This window comes from Phyllostomus discolor, chromosome 8, assembly GCF_004126475.2.
Source record: "Phyllostomus discolor isolate MPI-MPIP mPhyDis1 chromosome 8, mPhyDis1.pri.v3, whole genome shotgun sequence".
NCBI lineage: Eukaryota > Metazoa > Chordata > Mammalia > Chiroptera > Phyllostomidae > Phyllostomus > Phyllostomus discolor.
Window position 1 is genome coordinate 54,384,269 of NC_040910.2, and position 19,138 is coordinate 54,403,406.

Below are 19,138 nucleotides of genomic sequence, written 5' to 3' on the forward strand. Positions count from 1 at the left end.
TGGAGACATTGGTGATAAAACTGTTCTATATCTTGATGGTGGTCATAGTTTGTCAAAACTCACAGAATTTTATACTGAAAAGGGTAGATTTTACCACATGTAAATTATACTTGAATTTTTTTAAGAGGTAGGAGAACCTCCCAGGGACTGTTGGGTTCAGTGACATTTTAAAGGGTGAGCTGGTCCTGAAGGAGGTGAAAGTGAGGAGGGTAGGAGAAGGCAGTTGGTGCTTCAGGGACAGAGGGAGCTGCATCAATGGGGCAGGTGAGGTGGGACTTGTGGGGTGGACGCGCAGGGCCGCCTCGGGTTGCGTAGGGTCTTTCGTCAGCCTCCTGAGAGCGGTGGGGAGGTCCTGCAGATGTTTTATGTCGGCGAGGTCACCTGGTTTTGGCAGGGAGAGGGGGTGGAGGGTACAGATGAGACATTAGAGACTGTTGCGGATGTCAAAGAAGAAATGACAGGTCGGCCTGGGGAGGTGGCTTCAGAGGGAACTGGAAAGATTAGGATATTGGAGATGAAGTGACAGTGTTTGGTAATCGATGGGATGGGTAGGTGAGGAAGAGAGAGATGCCCAGAAGGGTTCCTAGGTTCTGGCCTGTGTAATGGGAGGGGCGTGGAGCCACCCACTGATACGGGAACACTGGGAAGGACAGAGTCCAGAGAAAAGTTAATCCATTCATCCAATGAACAGTTGTTCCACTTGCACAGTGTACCTTGCTGTAATGTAGGCATAGGGGCAGAATCCACACACAAAAAATCCCAAATCCTTGATATTATGGGGCTTATGTTCTAACTTGGGGAGACAAAGAACAAGGTAAGTAAACCGTTTACTGTCAGGAGGTCTAGAACAGTGTCTCATACAGCATAGGCACTCAACCATTTAAAAGCAAGAGGATTTAAAGCAAGAGGAATCAATTACTAATTTAGCCTTCCCACAGTTTAATTTTTCACATTGAAATTTGATTGAAGAGAACTATGCCCATGTTGTTTACATCTTTTTCTTTCTATGATCCACTTATTCTTTCAGTAAAAACTTACTAAGCACCTACTATGTGCAAAGCAAAGCACCATGAAGTGGAGCTAGAGTGATACTCAACAGGTACTCATCAGGAAGGTGATCAGAGAGGCAGGCGATGGGGTTGGAGTTGCAGTTTTAAACTGAGAGACTGGGCAAGATTTCAGTAGGAAAACAACATCTGAGCAAAATCCTGAAGCAAGTGAGTAAATAAGCCAGGGAGCTATGGAGATGAGCGAGGGTGCAAGAGCAGCAAGTGCGAAAGCCACGAGGCTTAAGAAACATGAACCGGAGAGCAAGGAGAGAACGGAGCCCCGGAGCTGTGGGTGCCAGCTTGCAGAAGGCCTTTGAGATCTTTATAAGTTTTTTTTTTGTAAAAGTGTGGTTTTAGATATAACATAATATAAGATAGATATAGAACATCCAAAAGATAGGAGTCGCATTTGATATGTGGACGTGGAACTGCAAGGAGAGTTCTAGTCTGGAGACAGGGTTGGTGAGTGATGTTACCAGAGTTGGTAACATCAGCTGTGGATGAGACAGCGCAGCGGGGAGAGAGCAGAGCAGCGGTGTAGAGGCTTGGGACAGAGCCTTGCTGTAGGTCTGGTCTGCTATCAACTGGGTGCTCGAGTCATGGTAAGTTCAGGCCAGCCGTGCTTTATAGGTGGCTGTTGTGTCACATGAAATGAGGCTGTGAACCAGGAGACAGTTGTGGCTCGCTGGAAACAGGAGGTCTGGAGATGCCGGCTGAAAAGGGGAGGTCTGCTTCCTATGCTGAGTGGCTATGCGGTTTTGGCCAAATCACATAACCACCGAGTCTTGGTTTTCTGAACTGTAAGGTAGAGAAATTATGTCCACATCACAGGGCTATTTGGAGAGTTAAATAAATAGCATGTAGGGGTGCTTCATAAACTTTAGTTTGTAGGTGTTCTATGTTGTCAAAGTACCTGAAAAAATGGAAAACCCTTATGAATGATGTAACCTAAGTGCCCTTTCGAATTAGGACAACTCCCCTAAGCATAGACTGTGTAAGTTACAGTGTCTTCTCCACACAGCCAGGCCTCCTCCTCTGGAAATGGCCCCTCTGCTCCTCATGTCCCACCCCTGCTCTGCAGCCCATCCCGGGCACCAGAGTCCCACCCTGGGTCCTGCGGCCTCTTCTGGTCCTGCTCAGCCTGTCTGGGTTCCAGAGAGATGGATGTGCTCCCCACCGTCTCATTTGGTGGTCTTCACCACATTGCTTCCTCCTTCCAGAGCCTCCAGGGACCTCCCTGGGCTTCGGGACCTCTGCCTGCTTTTCAAAGCCATCCACATTCTGGCTCACCCAAGCTCGTCTTCTCCCTAAACTCCATACATCTTGCCCTTGGGCTTTATTCCTCTTGTTGCTGGCCATGCCTGCTTGTCCTCTCTCTGTGCTGCCTCTCCTTACCCTGCCTGACAGTCCAGGCCCAGACAGGCCTCATGTCTTCCTTGAAGCCCTGTCCTTCATGCTGAGCTGGTTTGTGCTGACCACATGCTGGTCTGATTTCTCTCTCAGCTGCTGTCCACATTGTACAGTCAGTGTTTTATTGTGTCCTGACCCCTTGCCCACACAGTTCTGCCTAAATGAGGGAGTTTGATAATGCACGAATCAGTCACATAAATCTTTCATATATTCCAAAAGTTCTGGCAATTTTTACTGCCTTTGGTGTTTGGCCTAGAGAGTATATTGCCTTTGCATTGCTTACATTATCTAAAATGATCACAGTTACTTATTTGTTGTTGATTTTGTATTTCCCTCCCCTGGAGGGTGAGCCTTGTGAGAGCAGGGTCATTGTGTTCTCCCTTGGGCCCGGCATGTTGACTGTTTGCTCAGCGCACATTTGTCAGGTGAATGGGCGAGAGATCTTTAAAAACATTTACAGAGCAACACACACCCAAGTTTCAATTACAAAATGCATCATCCCGAGGGGCTGCCAGGCAGGACTGAGTCCTCATCTACGTGAGGGTCGGACGAGCAGAGGCTTTCAGTGCATGGCTGCATTTGAACTTGCGTGGGCAGCAACAGCAAGGAGGCAGATTACTCCTATGTCTGGGGCCTGGGAAACTCCTTGCTTTAAAAATCCAGTTTTATGAATGTTATTAAAGAGGAAAAATTGCCATTGGCAATGGAAAGACTACTGATTTTTGTGCAGTTGTTTTCTGTGGGACGGGGGTGTCACCATCCATGGTAGCTTTCAGGATTGCCTAGTGACAGCTGTCACCTATTCTTTTTGCTGTTCTTGCACCGCTGTGTCAAAAGGCACGTTGTCTTGAGGGCCTTTGTACGTCCATGCTCCTGGCAGTGGTGCCTCTCAGACAGCTGGTCCATAGACTGCTCCTGGTCAGGACGAGATAAGGCGCTTGCTGAGCATAAACCAGGGCACCCCCCTCACTGAGAATGTCCATCAAAAATACCCACTGAACTATACAGTGTCCTGACCACACCTTGGACCTGCAGTAGGGCCCAAGCTCCTTGTCTTTGGTGGCTCCGTGTAGACAGCACCGGCCATGGTTGTGGGGCTGCACTGTGAGAAGCCCTGCCTACACCTTAATTCCCCAGAAAAGCCTGGGGCCTGGTCAGATAATGATGGTGGCTGTCATCCTATCTGACCACTAGAGGCTCGCAGTGGGTGGTCCATGAGAACCTGCTAGTAGGTTGCACTATGGCTGGGTGTACAGTGGCTTCCTCAGTTCCAGACTTCCCATATTGTCCCCTTGTTCTCCATGTTTAATTATTCCTCTTGCTGTCTCTGACCTGCAGAACAAAATCTTCATCTACCGGGGGAAGGAGTATGAGAGGCGAGAAGACTTCAGTCTGAGGTTGCTGACCCAGTTCCCCAATGCGGAGAAGATGACCAGCACCACACCCCCGGGAGAGGACATCAAGTGCTCCCCAAAGCAGCGTATCCTTGCCACAGGGTCGCCTAGCCCAGAGGCTCCATCCCCTGCTACAGCCCGGCCCAGCCCGAGGGCTGACCCCGTCTCTGAGTGCAGACGTCTTACAGTCAGGCCCCCCGTTTCCCCATTCAGACTCACTGCCCCAGTCTGTATAAAAGCTCCGGGATCCTCATATCCTCCTCTCGTGGCTGTGAAGTAGTTAAAGGAGAGAGAGGGCAAGCAAATCATGATGTGAAAGGCTGTACTTTAGAGCTGCATGGGAAGCTTGACAAGAACGCAGACTTCCTGTTCTAAACTCTGAATTCTGGATAGAGATGTATAGCTCTTTTTTTGTAACATGCCATGACTTATTGAAACATCAGTTATATGCATTATCAAAAAAACTGTAAGGGCTCCATCACAAAGTTACTTTGAAAACTTGCTCATGGGCTTTATGCCAAAATAAGGTGTTATAAAACCGCACAGTACCTAAGAGCGGCAGAGAAGGTAGAGCCAGTGTGGCACAGCAGAGAAGGAAACAGGTTCTCGGGCAGAACGCCGGCTTCGAGCCCAGCCCTGTCACCATGTCACTTTGGGCGAGTTTTGTAACGTCTCTGTGCCTCAGTGTCCTCACCTGGAAAGTGGGGATGAGGATCAGCCTTCCTCTTGGAGTTCTTACAAAGACTGAGTACGTAAATATATGTACATGCTAGGAACCGTGTTCGATACATAATAAAATTTCAGCATACATTAACTATTATTATAGATGGATGGACAATAATAATAGATCACTAGACAGATATACCTTTAAGGGAGGGATAGTGTGACCTGTTAACATCTACTAGATACTTGGAAAAGAAAGGTCTCCCAGGATAAATCCTTGGGTAGCAGAGGGTTAGAAGACAATAGAGGTGCCTCCTTGGTGTGGCAGTGAAAGAAGTTTTCAAGAACTGGCTTTAGCCCTGGCTGGTGTGGCTCAGTGGATTGAGCGCCAGCCTGTGAACTGAGGGGTCACTGGTTTGATTCCCCATCAGGGCACATGCGTGGGTTGCAGACCAGGTTCCCAGTAGGAGGCGCACAACAGGCAACCACACATTGATGTTTCTCCCCCTATCCTTTAAAAATAAATAAATAAAACCTTTAAAAAAAGGAAGTGTCTTTAGAAACAGGCATCCGGGGACGTAGCCTTCAGTGACAACACAGAGCTGTTCGACCTTGCCTGCAGTGTTTCAGCTGGCCAGGCCTCGGTTTTCTCGTCTGCAGGGTGATAGGGCAAGGCTGTTTCCCAAAAGTCCCATACCATGTGCAAGGATCAAAATAAAAAGAAGGTAACTTAGGTGAAATGTTTTATAAACTAATAATAGCACACAGGATATAGCCCAGTGGTTCTCAGACTTTATTCTGAAGAAGAAGCAACACAGAGAGATTCTAATTCAGCAGCTGTGAATCCTAATTCTGCATTGTGAGTGAGTCTCCAGGTGGCTCTGGCGCGGGTAGGCTGCACCCTTCTCTTGGAGAAATACTGGTAGTCCTAGAACCAGATGCTTGAAAGTGTAGTTCAAATACCGTAGGCATCAACACAGTATGTCTGCTCTGTGGAGGACAAAAGCAGTCATCACTGAGGTGGGGTCCCTTGGTCAGAGCAGGCCTGGGCTGAGGCCGTGTGGAGCCTGACTTCACTTCCCAGCTGTACGATGTGGGTTTCCTCGGGCGCTCCTGTTCTTCGCTGGTAAATGATGAATGACCTGATGGTCGTTGTGTTGACTGGAGACCACGTTTCAGAACACCTCGTACAGTGCCCAGCTGGGGCCCTCTGTAAACAAATGGTGTCCAGAGATATAAGAACTTTCTGTTGCCCTGACTCTAGAGTCTAGCTATTTCTGAGGAATGCTTGTCCAAAAGAAATTATTTAAGGCCATTTCTAATCACTTCTTTTGGTATATCTGATTGACATCTGTTTTCCTCTGGGAAGGTCCTTTAGCGTGTGACTGACCAAAAAATACCCTAGGATGATGACTTACCAAAGCATTTGGGGAATGCAAGAGGCGCCCCCTTTTCAGTGCGCTCCTGGCCCTTGGCAGAGGGGAAAGATGAGGCAGGTGTCTTTTCTGTCCGTGAAGCAGGAGGCACAGGTGGGCTTTCAGCCTGTGACAGCCTTGCGCCGGTCCCCTCTCCTTCCTTAACGGGCCCCTCAGATATGCAGTGTTTCACCGTTAAGCCTGTGATGAACCTGCCACGCAGCTACAAGGATAAACCAGTTCCGGAGCAGATCTTAAAGTAAGTATGCTCTCTTGTTTGTTTTTTAAAAACCCCTATCTCTCGCACACCCTTTATCTAGAAGCCCGTCAAAACCAAAGCCTTAGTTTATTGTTTGGAAGCCCTCCTGTCATCTGAGTCCATTCAGGCTGAGTGCTTGGTAAACAGCAGAAATCGAATTCTCACGGTGCTGGGAGCAGGAAAGTCCAAGGTCAAGGCGCCAGCACGGGTGGCATCTGGGGAGGGCCTGCTTCCTGGTTGTGGAGGACCGCCCTCTCCGGGTGCCCTCACAGTGGGATGGGCGAGGGAGCTCTCCCGGGTCTGCTTCAGAAGGGCACTAATCCCACTCATGGGGGCTCCAGCTTGGCATCCTCTCAACTCCCAAAGGGCCCCCTCCTGACACTATCACACTGGAGAATTGCTTTCAACATAGGAATTTGGGCGAGTGACACAAACATATAGACCTTAGTAATTGTGTGTTCCATTTTTAGTGTAGGAGCTTGGTAACTCAAAGGTGCTGGGGGATTCTGGTTTTTTTTGGGGGGGGGTTGTTTGTTTGTTTTTTTAAGCAGATAGAACTCAGGAATTTCACTCTCAGGTTTTGGAATCGCTAGCTCTTATTTCTGTTCAGAGGTTCACCAGTCAGTAGTGGCTTACTTCCCTTCACCTAATGAGTTCCCCAGTGACAGAAGGTCTAATTCCTTCTGAGAAGCTAAAATACTACTAAGATTGATAGAACCATTATACAACTGCCAATGAGATCATAAACACAGACATAGACCCTTTTAAATTGTGAGCTGTGGAATAGATTTGTAAATAATAAAAGTTAAGGTGCATGGGAAAGCCCTGAGTGGTGTGGCTCGGTCCATTAGAATGCTGTCATCCCAGTGCACCCAGGTTGCAGGCTGGATCCCTGCTCAGGGCACATACAGGAATCAGCCAGTGAGTGCATAACAGAGTGTAACAACAAATCCATGTTTCTCTCTCTTCTCCCACTTTCCCCTGTCTCTCTAAAATCAGTGAATAAAAACTTTTTTAAAAGATATACAATAAAATCACATTGTGTGCCAACTTCAGCCCTTGTTGCGGAAGCCCCCAGTTTGAGAGCGTAGTGGCTAAGACTCGGTTCTTGGGAGGCACGTCCCGGGTTCTGGGCAGTCAGATGAAGGAGAGCTGTTTGTAAGAGATAAGACAACATTGTGGCGGTGTCTTTCCCAGCTACTACAGAGCCAACGAAGTGCAGCAGTTCCAATATTCTCGCCCATTCCGGAAAGGAGAAAAGGATCCAGACAATGAGTTTGCTGTAAGTCGACCCTCTTGGGCCCCTAGAACAAGGTGAACTTGGCATCCAGTGGCAGCCTCCCACTGAACCAGCTTATCTAGTAGAAATGGGGCCAGGGATAGAGGCTCCACATCCTAGTTACCAAGACAGCAGGCTGTCGCCTGAGTGGAAAACCCTAGACCCGGGGTCCAGAACTGGGGCTGTACTCCTGGGCCTGCCACCGCTATGACTGTGAGCAGGACACACCTCTCTGGACCTCAGATTTCCCGTCTGGAGGGTGAGAGGGCCCAAGGCAAGGATCCTTTCAGCTGTTAACATCCAGGACTCGACACTCTGGGGCCCATTCTCTAAGGAGCCATTGGAGAATGGAATCGCACTTAAGTGAACCAGGGAGTTTTGTTCTTTAAAAGCCTGGTCACTGACCAACGTTTCCTCTTCTGCTTCTCCCGCCAGACCATGTGGATTGAAAGGACCACGTATACGACTGCGTACACCTTCCCTGGGATCCTCAAGTGGTTTGAAGTCAAGCAGATTTCAACAGTGAGTCATTCAAAACTAGAACTCAGAAAAATCTTTCTGTCCCCAAATATAATAAGAGCCTTTGTTAAATCCCCCCTCTGGTTCTCACGCACTCAGCCAGCCTCCTCTGTCCAGCGTCGTTTTCCAGAAGAGGAATAAAGGACGTGCTTGTCTGATAGCACGCCTCTGTGACACTGATGAGACGGCACCGCCCCTGAAGGCTGCGCACCGTGAATGCCGCTTTCATGGCCCGGGGCGTGCTGTCTCCTCTGGGACCCTGCTGGTGCCCAGGCATTTTTGGAATGCCTCCCTTGTGTTTCCTGTCCATCCATTCTCCTCTCTCAGAACTTGTCCTCTTCTTTTAGCCCCGGCTTGTCACATCTAGGATGCCTTGTCACAGGTATCCTAGACTCTTCCATTGTCAGCCGCCCCCCAAAGCTGCCTGGTTTTCATGTTCACTAAGTCTGTTTTATTTCCAGCCCCTGTACCCTTGCACCCTGTTTCTGGCCCCTCATTCACGCCTCCTTTGATGCCATTGAAAACCCCCTCACCGGCCTCCCTGCCTCAGCTTTCTGAGGTCCATTCTCCTCTGGGCCTCAGGGTGTGACTCCCATCAGTGCCTGGAGTGCCAAGTCCAGACTCCTTAGCACATGAACACAGGGTCTTTGTGGCCCAGCTCTCCCACCACTTCTCCCGTGGAATCTCCTGGAACTAAGCTGCTCAGTCCATGCTGTGTCAACTGTCCAAGAATGGGCTCCTTTTCTCTACCCAGACTGCCCTCTTGCCACTGCTCAACCTCACTCACTCCCATTCGGATTCAGTTTAGGTGCCACATTTTCCAGGAAGTCATCTCTGAAACCCCCAAGGTGGCTTAAGTACTCTTTCTCCATGCCCCTCGCCTCCTGCACTTACTCCTAACCAGTTACCCCCATTTCCACGTGTCATGAGATCCCACTGAAACCATCAGTCCCTTCCAGCCATGAATTGTGTCTTAATTACTTCTGTAACTGTGGTGCATAACACAGTACTTGGCATCTTGAACAGTCTGAATTGAAGTTGGACAGGTCCCATACCACTAGTGTAAATCATTTTTCTTCAAGGATGAGTATGATTTCTGGACAGACTTTTAGAATCAAGTCTGGAGGAGGTGGTGATTACCCACGATGATGAAGGAGGCAGTTTTTCTTGAAACTTGGTTTTGAAGACATTTCCCATGAGGAGCTCTCTCTGAGTCTGTATTGTGTCTTATTTTATTGTCATCCAAGACGCAGCCTGAAATTCTCATGCATCCTATTATTTCTGACTCCTGTTAACCACAAGACCCGTGCGAAGGCGACTTCTACATGGTCTGAATGTCGCTTTCAAAGCCATTCACACTTCCCCATGGCAGAAGCACTGAACCTCTCGCCAGGGACCACTCTTGGTGGTATAGAAGTGCCTTGGACCGGATAGCCTGTAACTCTGCTGTCACTGATCTCCTCAAAAGTTTATGAGGAAGCTTTGCCTAGAAACAATCATTATTACAGATTTAAATTTTCTTCTCAAAATTTCTGCAGATGCTCTGTCCCCAGAAACAATTGTGACTATCATGCCAATGTTTAAACCACCCTTACACTTTCTAAGGAAATCCTTAGAAGCTTATTTTGCAACTTATAGGCACCATTTCACATATGTGTAGTATCCTAAGAAACATTATCTTGACCAGCCAAAAGCTAACTCCTCCATAGCTCAGTGGGCATTTTATCCTGCGAGGGGAATGCTGGGCTCCCCCCAGTCTTTGCAGTGGAGGTCACCCCACTCCCTCTGTCACAGGAAGAGATCAGCCCCCTGGAGAATGCCATTGAGACCATGGAGCTCACCAATGAGAGGATCAGCAACTGTGTGCAGCAGCACGCCTGGGACCGGGCCCTCTCCGTGCACCCGCTCTCCATGCTGCTCAACGGCATTGTGGACCCGGCTGTCATGGGGGGTTACTCCAACTACGAAAAGGTGGGTCAGGTCCCCGGACCCCACAGCACACACAGGTCTGGGTGTCCCCACGCCGCTGTCTAGCATTGTGCAGCTGGTGAATTAGCTTCTCACCATTTCTCTGAGAGATGTTCCCTCCCCCCATTCTATGAGTGGGTCACTGAAATGAATGAAAAGCTTGTCCCCTACCTCAAAGCTCCTGGAAACCCCCAGGAACCCAGCCCTGGGTGGGGCTGCTGCCTGGAAGAGAGTCCCTGACAGGTCCATCAGACCATTCGTCTCTGCTGGGCTCCCCTGCCCTCCTCCCTCACTCCCCCACTCTCCTGGAGGGGGGAAGTATATAGGTGCATCCCATATCTGTGGATGCTCTGAAGTGAAGCCACATGTGGGAAGGGCAGAGCCACACTTCATTTAGAATTAGCCTCTGGGAACTGCACCCCAGTGTGGTGGGCCAGAGGTCGTAGGCGCAAATGCTGGCCCTGGCTCTATAGTTAAATCAGTTCAACTAAGTGTTGCATCGGTCACCCTGGAAAACCGTGAAAGGAGTGCTCCCCGCCTGTGCCTGCATTGCACAGGACATGGGCGTGGCACATTTAGGGTGGAGATGATGCATTCGGTAAGTAGAGTTCAGTTACAGGCACAGCTGACCCTGAATAACACAGACTTGACCTGTGCAGGCCCCTTATACCTGGACTTTTTCAGTGAGTGCAGTTGGCCCTTCATGTCCCCGACTTTCACATCCATGGATTCAGTCAGCTAGGGGTAGAATTTTCACATTCCCAACCACAGATCAAAAATACTGTTTTCCACCTGCACTTGGTTGAATCTGTAGATGAATAGGGCCCACTATGGAGTCAAAAATGTTAGTGGGTTTTTGACTGTGGACTGCAGGAGGGGGTCAGCACCCCTAACACCCATGATGTTCAAGGGTCAACTGTAGTTAACAGAGGCCACATTTGTCATTGTTAGGTACATTTTTCGTGGCTAAATAATTCTGGAGTCTTCCTCTTAAAAACATACGTTTGGCTAGGACACCCCTGTTGAGTAGCCTGGTGAATGAGGGGGAAAAAAGGGAGGCGGACAGAGGGGCTGGTGGACGTAGGCAGGCTGACCTTCGTACTCATATTTCTGTTTGCGCACAACACGCTGGCCTTAGAGCAGTCACTGCCACGGCCCCGTCCTGGCTCCCTGTTGTTCCATTGGCCGCTGGGTGCTCCTGGGAGATGTAACCTCTCTGAGCTCCAGGTTTCCTTCCTGAAGAAGGTGAAGAAGATACCCAACTTACAAGAGCCGCTTGAGCCCTTGAGGGAGACACCCTGTATCTGAGGAACATCGAGCAGCACTTGCCACGTAGTGGAGGCTTGGTGTCGGCTCTCCTCCGGCCTCCAGTCTGTCTAGGTGGAACGGATGTGTGATTCCGTGTTCTTCATGGGTGATGTTCCAGCGCTGTGTGAATTTAAGTGCATTTTATCATATATCAGAAAGTTGGTTTTAACTTCCAAAAGTTAAAATTGCTTGTATTCAAAGGTGGATGAAGATTGGCATACCACTGTATATCGACAGTCCTTCTAAGCGTGAATCTGGCTGGCGTGCGCCGCTGGGAAACGTGCTGCCCTGCTTCCCTTGCCGCCACCTGCTCCGCGTCTGTCCTGTTGCGTTCCTCTGGCGGGGCTGCTGCCAGAGCACAGTGCCTGCCGCCAAGAGGGCAGCCTGAAGCAGTGGGCAGTGACTCTCTCCCAGCTCTGGCAGTCTGAGGTCAAGGTGCCCACGGTGTTCTTCCCTCCGAGCACTGAGGAAGAATCTGCTCCCTGCCTGTCTCCTACCTTCGGGTGGCTCGCTCAAGGGCAGTCTCTCATGTCCCTTGGCTTGTAGGCGGCTGTCTTCTCCATGTGTCTCTTCACAGGGTGTTTTCCCTGTGGGTGCATGTCTGCCTCCATAGCACCCCTTTCTGGAGAGTCCCATTCTGAAGTGTTGGGGGGCTCAGGACTTCCACGTATGAATTTGGGGTGGGATGGGGGCTGGATGACCTATAACACCTTTCTGTAAGGTACAGTCCACACATATTCTGTTCTCCACACAAAATGGGCTGATCACTTTTATAACTGCTATAGTCTCAGGAACTCTTGGCTTTCACATAATGGGGTGGCACTCTTGTGGAGCAGAAGAATAAGGGGGTTTCTGTGAAGTTGGTCTTTGAAAGCACTCTCACAAGTGAGGGTCAAGGTACAAGGAGAAACTATATAACCCCCATTTTGAACTCTTAGTGGAAATACTTATTACAGAATTCTGTTTTCTTTCCTAATGAGTTCTGTTCTGTAAATGATCTCCTATGTAACACCTAAATTTATTGTTTGAGTGTTATTTCCCTATTATCGGGCCTTAGCCATGGGGGCTATGAATGTCTACTGATGATGTTATAGGCAATGTGTTCTTGACATAAATGCAACCTGCATTTAATATTTCCAAAACACCTTTACATCTATGTCTCATATCCTCAAAATAGCCTTTTGGATAGGTGGTTAGTAAGAAAAGACAGACATAATCTTCATTTAACGTAGGAAGAAATTGTGATACAGCCTGTATCATGTGGTAGAGCAGCAAAATTGTCAGCTACATCTCCAACCTGTTAATTTTTTGTTCTTTTCTTTATAGCACCTATATACTTATTCTAATGAGTAACTTTTTGATGTTTCCATTTGGTCTTAATTCTTTGGGAAAGTTATTCTGTTTTAAAGATTTTATTTATTTATTTATTTTTAGAGAGGGAAGGGAAGGAGAAAGAGAAAGAGAAAAACATCAATGTGTGGTTGCCTCTCACATACCCCTACTGAGGACCTGGCCTGCAACCCAGGCTTGTGTCCTGACTGGGAATCAAAACAGCAACTGTTTGGTTCGCAGGCTGGCACTCAATCCAGTAAGCCACAGCAGCCAGGGCTAGGAAAGTTATTTTAAGGAATGACATTCTGCTCCACTGCTGATTATTATTTGATTTGTGTATGTGTGTGTGTGTGTGTGGTTGTTGAGAACATACTCTTGATAGGAACCACATGATTCTGGAAAGACCACAAAATAGCACCCACCTTTTTGAATTGTCACTGTGTATAAGGTCTATGCTGTCACGCCATTGCTCCTGGTTTACCGGCTAACAGAAGATGTTTCACCACCCCACCCCAGGCCCTCCGTTGCACTAGGGCCAAATACACAGACAAGTGTGTGTTCTCATTAACATTCCATGTGCTCTGCTCTTAGGCTTTTTTTACAGAGAAGTACCTGCAGGAGCATCCTGAAGACCAGGAGAAGATTGAGCTGCTGAAGAGGCTGATCGCATTACAGGTAGGCCTCCGGGGACCCGCCAGCTTCCCACTGCACTCTGGGACGCCTTGGGGCACGAGTCTGAGATACTCCAGGGCTCAGATCTACAAGCCCAGTTTTAGGGTTACTTTCCCTTTAAAAACACGGAATCGAAACCTATGTATTTGTTTATTTGGCAAAGCAGCCTAGCAAAAGCATGCACTAGACTGCAGGGTATTGAGAGGGCCCTTTCAGAGGTGAGATCAAGTCCCCCAGGCAGTTTGCTGGCCAGTGTTTCAGCCGGGAGATGTTGGCCTTAGTTTTCTCCTTCCCACTACTTCAGTGAACTTAAATCCATCTAAGGCTTCAACCTGTCAGTTGCTCATCCACAGAAAAGGTTCAGGTGGCTTTGCCTCATCAGGCGGTGCTTCCCCAGTTTGTCGCTCGCTTGTATCCTCGGGCACAGGTTCTCTGCGCCCCTGACCCACACATTCAGCTCCCAAGCGCCGCTCAGACAAATAGCTCTCTCCTCGGATGGGTGCTGTCCAGCCACACCCCCATCTTTCCCCAGCCTCCAGGCCTGGACTTCCCCTCTGTCTAAACCCTACCGCACCATCTCTGCACCCTTCTTTCCAGATGCCTCTGCTGACGGAGGGGATCCGCATCCATGGGGAGAAACTAACGGAGCAGCTCAAGCCCCTGCACGACCGCTTGTCCTCCTGCTTCCGGGAGCTCAAGGAGAAAGTGGAGAGACTCTATGGGGTTATCACTCTGGTAGGCTTTGCCTAAGTAGCCTTGGAGCTTTTCAGTTTCTGTTACCTTGTATGATATTGGCCAGTTTTGCAGATGGTGAATGAATCAAAACAACAGGCCTGGTGTGAAAATCCAGGGGTGGGTCAGCAAAGGCGTGGCTGGCTGTGACAGCCTGCAGCCATCCTTGAGTGGAGAGGGGCTCTCCCACCTCAGAAGCGGCCCTCATCACCCTCAGAAGCACACATTGCTGGGCCCCGCCCTGGGTTTCTCATCGAGCAGGCCTGGGGGCTGCCCGAGGATTTCCATTCCTAGCCTGCTCTCAGGCGGGGCTGATGCTGCTGGGCCAGGGCCCTCACTGTGGGCATGACTCTGTGAGCAGGTGGGGTGCCCCTGATCCCAGACACTGGTTGTTGCTATCCTGTCTAGCCCATTCTTATGCTTTTTTCTAATAATTTTATTTTGACGGTAAGTTTATACTCTCTACACCTTTGAAGGGGAGAAAGAATTATGAAGTACATTTTACAATGCACATAGCTGACTTCATAATTTTTGACCCTTCTAAACACATTTCTCACAGCTACAATTTTCTGTTTTCCCCCCAGGGAGCTGGGTGGAGGGATGCACGTGCTAACCTTTCAGCAGTTGCCCGTGTGCTTGGCTCCAGCATTATCCATCCACTGCTCTCAGCATGACCTCACCTCACGCTGTTGAACTGCCTTGTTCTTGAACCCCCAGTTTTCACATCCTCTCTCCTCAAACCAAAGCTCTGAATTTCTCACACACACCCCTCTCTCTTGTTGCCAAACCTCTAGTTGTACCCCCTTTCTCTCCAGAGATCTTTTTGATCATCTCTTTCTGTCATCTGAGTGTTCAATCATGAATTCCTAAAAAATTACTTCTTAACCTGCCACCAGTTAAGAGCTTTCTTCTGGGAAAATTTCTCTTTGAAAACAAGTTCTGAGACTGTAACTTGCACCTCATGAGTGAGGTTTTTCTTAGACCCGGGCCAACACAAGCAGGTAAATATGTACAGTGGTGGCAGGTGGGGTTCAGTGACCCTACAGGAGATATTTCTCATGACAGTAGATCCGTGTGCCCTTACTTCCTAGGTGAGACCCACTAGGTTGAGTGTCAGGTCCATAGTTTCAATCTAAAACTTTTCTACTAGGCCAGTACTCCATTTTGAAATGCCTGAAAGAAGCAAAGCCGGAACAGCAGGCAGAGAACCTTGCTGTTTTATTGGTGGGTGAACATACTGGTTATTTCTCTCTCAGGGGGCTGATAGATTTTTCTCTGGTCTCAGAAACAAGGCAGTTTAACCTGAGTTGTGTGTATAAGTGAGAATATAAGCATTTCACTATTTAACGGCTGAGACAGCCCAGGCAGTGACCAATCAGAGTGGGGTGTCAGCCATCTGCCTGGGCACCGGCGGCAGATGGACTGGTCTGCACTCGCTCCTGTGGGCTGAGCCCCAGGCCGGCTAACCACAAGGGCTCATGTGTCCCCAGCCGCCCACGCTGACCGAGAGGAAGCAGAGCCGCACAGGGTCCGTCGTGCTGCCCTACATCATGTCGTCCACTCTGCGGAGACTGTCCATCACCTCGGTGACGTCCTCTGTGGTCTCCTCCTCTTCTAACTCATCGGACACTGCTTCTTCCAGGCCCGGGTCGGATGGGTAGGCATTCAATCTTTAATTGCCAGGAGGGGTGGTGACCCCTTTCTGATATCTGCCTGTGGTACCAAGCAAGCGTTGGCCGATGTAGACGCACTGTCCTCGTCAGGGAAGTACTTCAGAGTTCATGGGCTGTTCGCCTTCAGGCCATTCCTGTTGTCTCCCTCTTGAGGAACATCACTGTTTACATAATGACAGCGACAGTTATGGGGGGAAATCACCCCAATCCTGTCACACCCTATCACCTTCCTAGTCACATTCCAATTTTTTTCACAAATACTTGTCGTCACTGCCTGATTTTTTCATCATTTTAATTTTCAAAAATGATTTTTAAACTTATACTTAGTTTATGAGTAGTTCATGTAGTCCCTGATACAAAAATTCCAAAGATACAAAAGGCTACGTATCCTGATTATCCTGAAACATCTCCCATCAGTCCCTGCCCCCCCACAGCCGCTGGCCAGCACCACCCTCCAGAGCCAGGTGGGGCAGGCACTCAGGTTCTCCGCCCCCCGCTGGGAGCACAGCCCGCCTGGTGCACAAGCAGCACCGAAACACCATTTCCCCCCACACTTTCTTATCATAGGAACGGCAGCACGTCACACTCTGTTTATCCTGCTTTTCTCAATTACTAGATCTTTAAAATTTTTCCCTTTCCAAACACAGAGAGCCTCCTCTTTCCTTTGAGCTGCAGGCGGCATCTCACGGTAAGTGGGCCCCACAAAACCAGCCACTAGGACCTGCACATGGACATCTGGTGTCTGTGGCAATGAGGAACCTTAAAAATACGTTAGTTTGTAAATATACAGATGAGAAAACTCCCAAAGTGAAATTGCTCTGTTCAACCTAGATAGTTGGAATTTTCAAAGTTACTCCTAAACTGACTTCTGTAGAAATTCAACAAATTTCCTCTCCTGCCAGCACACACAGAGCTTGCCTGGTCACTGCACCTCGCCACCAAACTGTGTGTCATTGGGCTTTTTAAGTTTTGCCAATCTGATAGGTGCAAAATATTTTCTTGGGATAGGGTTTTTTTTTTTTTTCTTGCGTGAAGTTGAGCATTTTTTCCTCTTTTCCGTGAACTCTGGTCAAATATTTTGTATACATTTTCTGTTGAATACTGGCCATGTTTGTAACATGAGTTGAATATTTTCCCTAATTTCTCCTTTGTCTTTTTTTTTTATTTTACTTTTCAATTACAGTTGACATTCAATATTATTTTCTGTTAGTTTCAGATGCACAGCATAGTGGATAGAGCTCATTGTCTTTTGGCTTTGCTTCTGATTTAGAACTTCTGGATATTGTATCATAATTAAAGGCCACCCTAAAGCTACAGAAAACCCTAAAACTAATTTTAGGGGCTCACAATTCAGTTAGATCTTGATTCTTCAGAACTCAGTACAAATTGTGAAGCGTGGAGCCAGCATTTTCCTTGTGTGGCTCCCCGCTCCCCTTACAACATTTAGTGAGCGAGCCATCTTTCTTCAGGTGGACTCGAACAGCCACCCTTATGAAAATAGCAAATTCCTATACATTCTTTCATCTGCCTGTGGACTTTTCTCCACATTTCTTTGGTCTACCTGTGTGTTCATGCACTGGTGTTATACGGTTGTAATTACTATAGCTTTAAAAGGTGGTTGATGTCTAGTAATCCTTTTCAAGACTTACTTAGCTAGGTTTTCTCATTGTCGGTTTTGAATTAGCTTGTGGAGGATCCTGTTGCTCTTGTTACTGGGATCACGTTAACTTTAGGGGCTGGCTTCAGGAGCGTCAGCGGCTTTTGATTTGGAGACTTCCTTGGCAAAACATGGAGCGCCTTTCCACACGTTCACATTTAAAATATTTTAAAGGAGTGCATTTGAAGAAGTGTTCTTTCTGTTTAGAGATATTACTTTAAAATAACATTTTACTAATTATAAAGTTAATATTTGTACATGTAGACATTTTTCAGAGTACTAGAACCTTTTGAAAGAATTAAGGCTTACAACTTCATCACTCAGAAATAACCACTGGTCCTGACTGGTGTGGCCCAGTGACTAAGCGCCGGCCTGCCACCTGAAAGTTTGCTGGTTTGGTTTTGTCAGGGTGCAGGCCTGGGACGCGGACCTGGTCCCCAGCTGGGGGCATGCGGCAGGCATCTGATGGGTGTTTCTCTCGCATGTCTATGTTCCTCTCGCTTTCGTTCTCTCTCCCTTCCTCTCTCTCTAAAAACAAATAAAAATAAAATCTTAAAAAAAAAGAACCACTGTTAAGTTCAAATATATAACACAAGAAAAGCACATACATATTTTATATAAGTGGAAAAGCATTGCTGGTACCATTGTGTGACCTGCTTAATTAAATATGTGTGATGAACATTTAACTTCATTACATACTTTAGTGTATATGTATGATGAATATTTAACTTCATCACGTACTTTAGTGATGACTATAAATCAAGCCAGTTGACTCACCATTGACTCATTTTTGTAATTCTTTTTTTTTTTTATTTTATTTTAATCATTGTTCAAGTACAGTTTTCTCCCCCCTACTCCCATTCCAGCTCACCCACCCGTAATTCTATATTATAATAATTATGGCACAAAACTAATCTGTCCAAATGGCTCTCTACCTGGAAATCAAGTTATTAGTATTCCAAAATTATTTGTTTTTTTCATTGACATAGATATTTCTAGATAGTTGTAGCAAAGATATAATTTGGTAACTTGCTTTTCCTCTTTGTCTTTTTATTATCAGCATATTCCATATTGTCATGTAATTTCATCATCAGCTTTTAATATCATTTTTCATGGTTATATAGCATTGCATGGTACAAATATGCTATAATTAATTCTTCTCGTACTCTAGAATATTTATACTGTCATTATTTCTAAACAGGTAATCATAAAAGTTTATTGTAAGTTTAATCCAAAACATTTAGCTTATATAAATATAAAATGCATTTTTATTTTTAAGTATTGTAGCAAACATGTGTACATGTACAGATAGCTTTTTGATTATTTAGGGTGCACTCTCAGATCAGTTCTTGGCCTTTTGGTGAAGGTCAAATGTAGGATGCATTTCTGAAAGCATATATTCATTACCTAGTCAGAGGGTGAGATTTTTTTTTTTTGCAATTTTTTTAAATATTTTATTTATTTATTTTTAGAGAGGGAAGGGAGGAAGAAAGAGAGAGAGAGAAACATCAATGTGCGGTTGCTGGGGGTCATGGCCTGCAACCCAGGCATGTACCCTGACTGGGAATCGAACCTGCTACACTTTGGTTTGCAGCCCGAGCTCAATCCACTGAGCTATGCCAGCCAGGGGCAATTCTTGATATAGCAAACAAATACCAATATGCAATGCCATGTGTAATATATGAGTGACTATATAATTTTCATCATATATTCACCTATATTATTTGTTCTGTTTTTAATCTTTTGAATTCCTAAATATTAAATAATACCTGATTCATTTGTTTATTTTTTTTCTTCTGTGGTTTTCC

The 19,138-nt window shown here is 47.1% G+C and overlaps 1 protein-coding gene across 4 annotated transcripts in view; it reads left to right on the top strand.

Moving 5' to 3' along the window:
* Nucleotides 1-19,138, top strand: part of DOCK5 (dedicator of cytokinesis 5) — a 197,792-nt gene that overhangs the window by 171,207 nt on the left and 7,447 nt on the right. For 2 of the 4 annotated variants that reach the window (XM_036032697.1, XM_028520001.2), the window contains exons 41-48: nt 3,798-3,939; nt 6,109-6,190; nt 7,388-7,472; nt 7,905-7,991; nt 9,783-9,959; nt 13,188-13,271; nt 13,866-14,003; nt 15,491-15,657. In XM_036032697.1, coding sequence (XP_035888590.1) covers nt 3,798-3,939; nt 6,109-6,190; nt 7,388-7,472; nt 7,905-7,991; nt 9,783-9,959; nt 13,188-13,271; nt 13,866-14,003; nt 15,491-15,657 — 962 coding nt within the window. Of the gene's footprint in view, nt 1-3,797; nt 3,940-6,108; nt 6,191-7,387; nt 7,473-7,904; nt 7,996-9,782; nt 9,960-13,187; nt 13,272-13,865; nt 14,004-15,490; nt 15,658-19,138 lie in introns of all 4 variants that reach the window. The other 2 variants (XM_036032698.1, XM_036032700.1) reach the window with 1 other exon arrangement.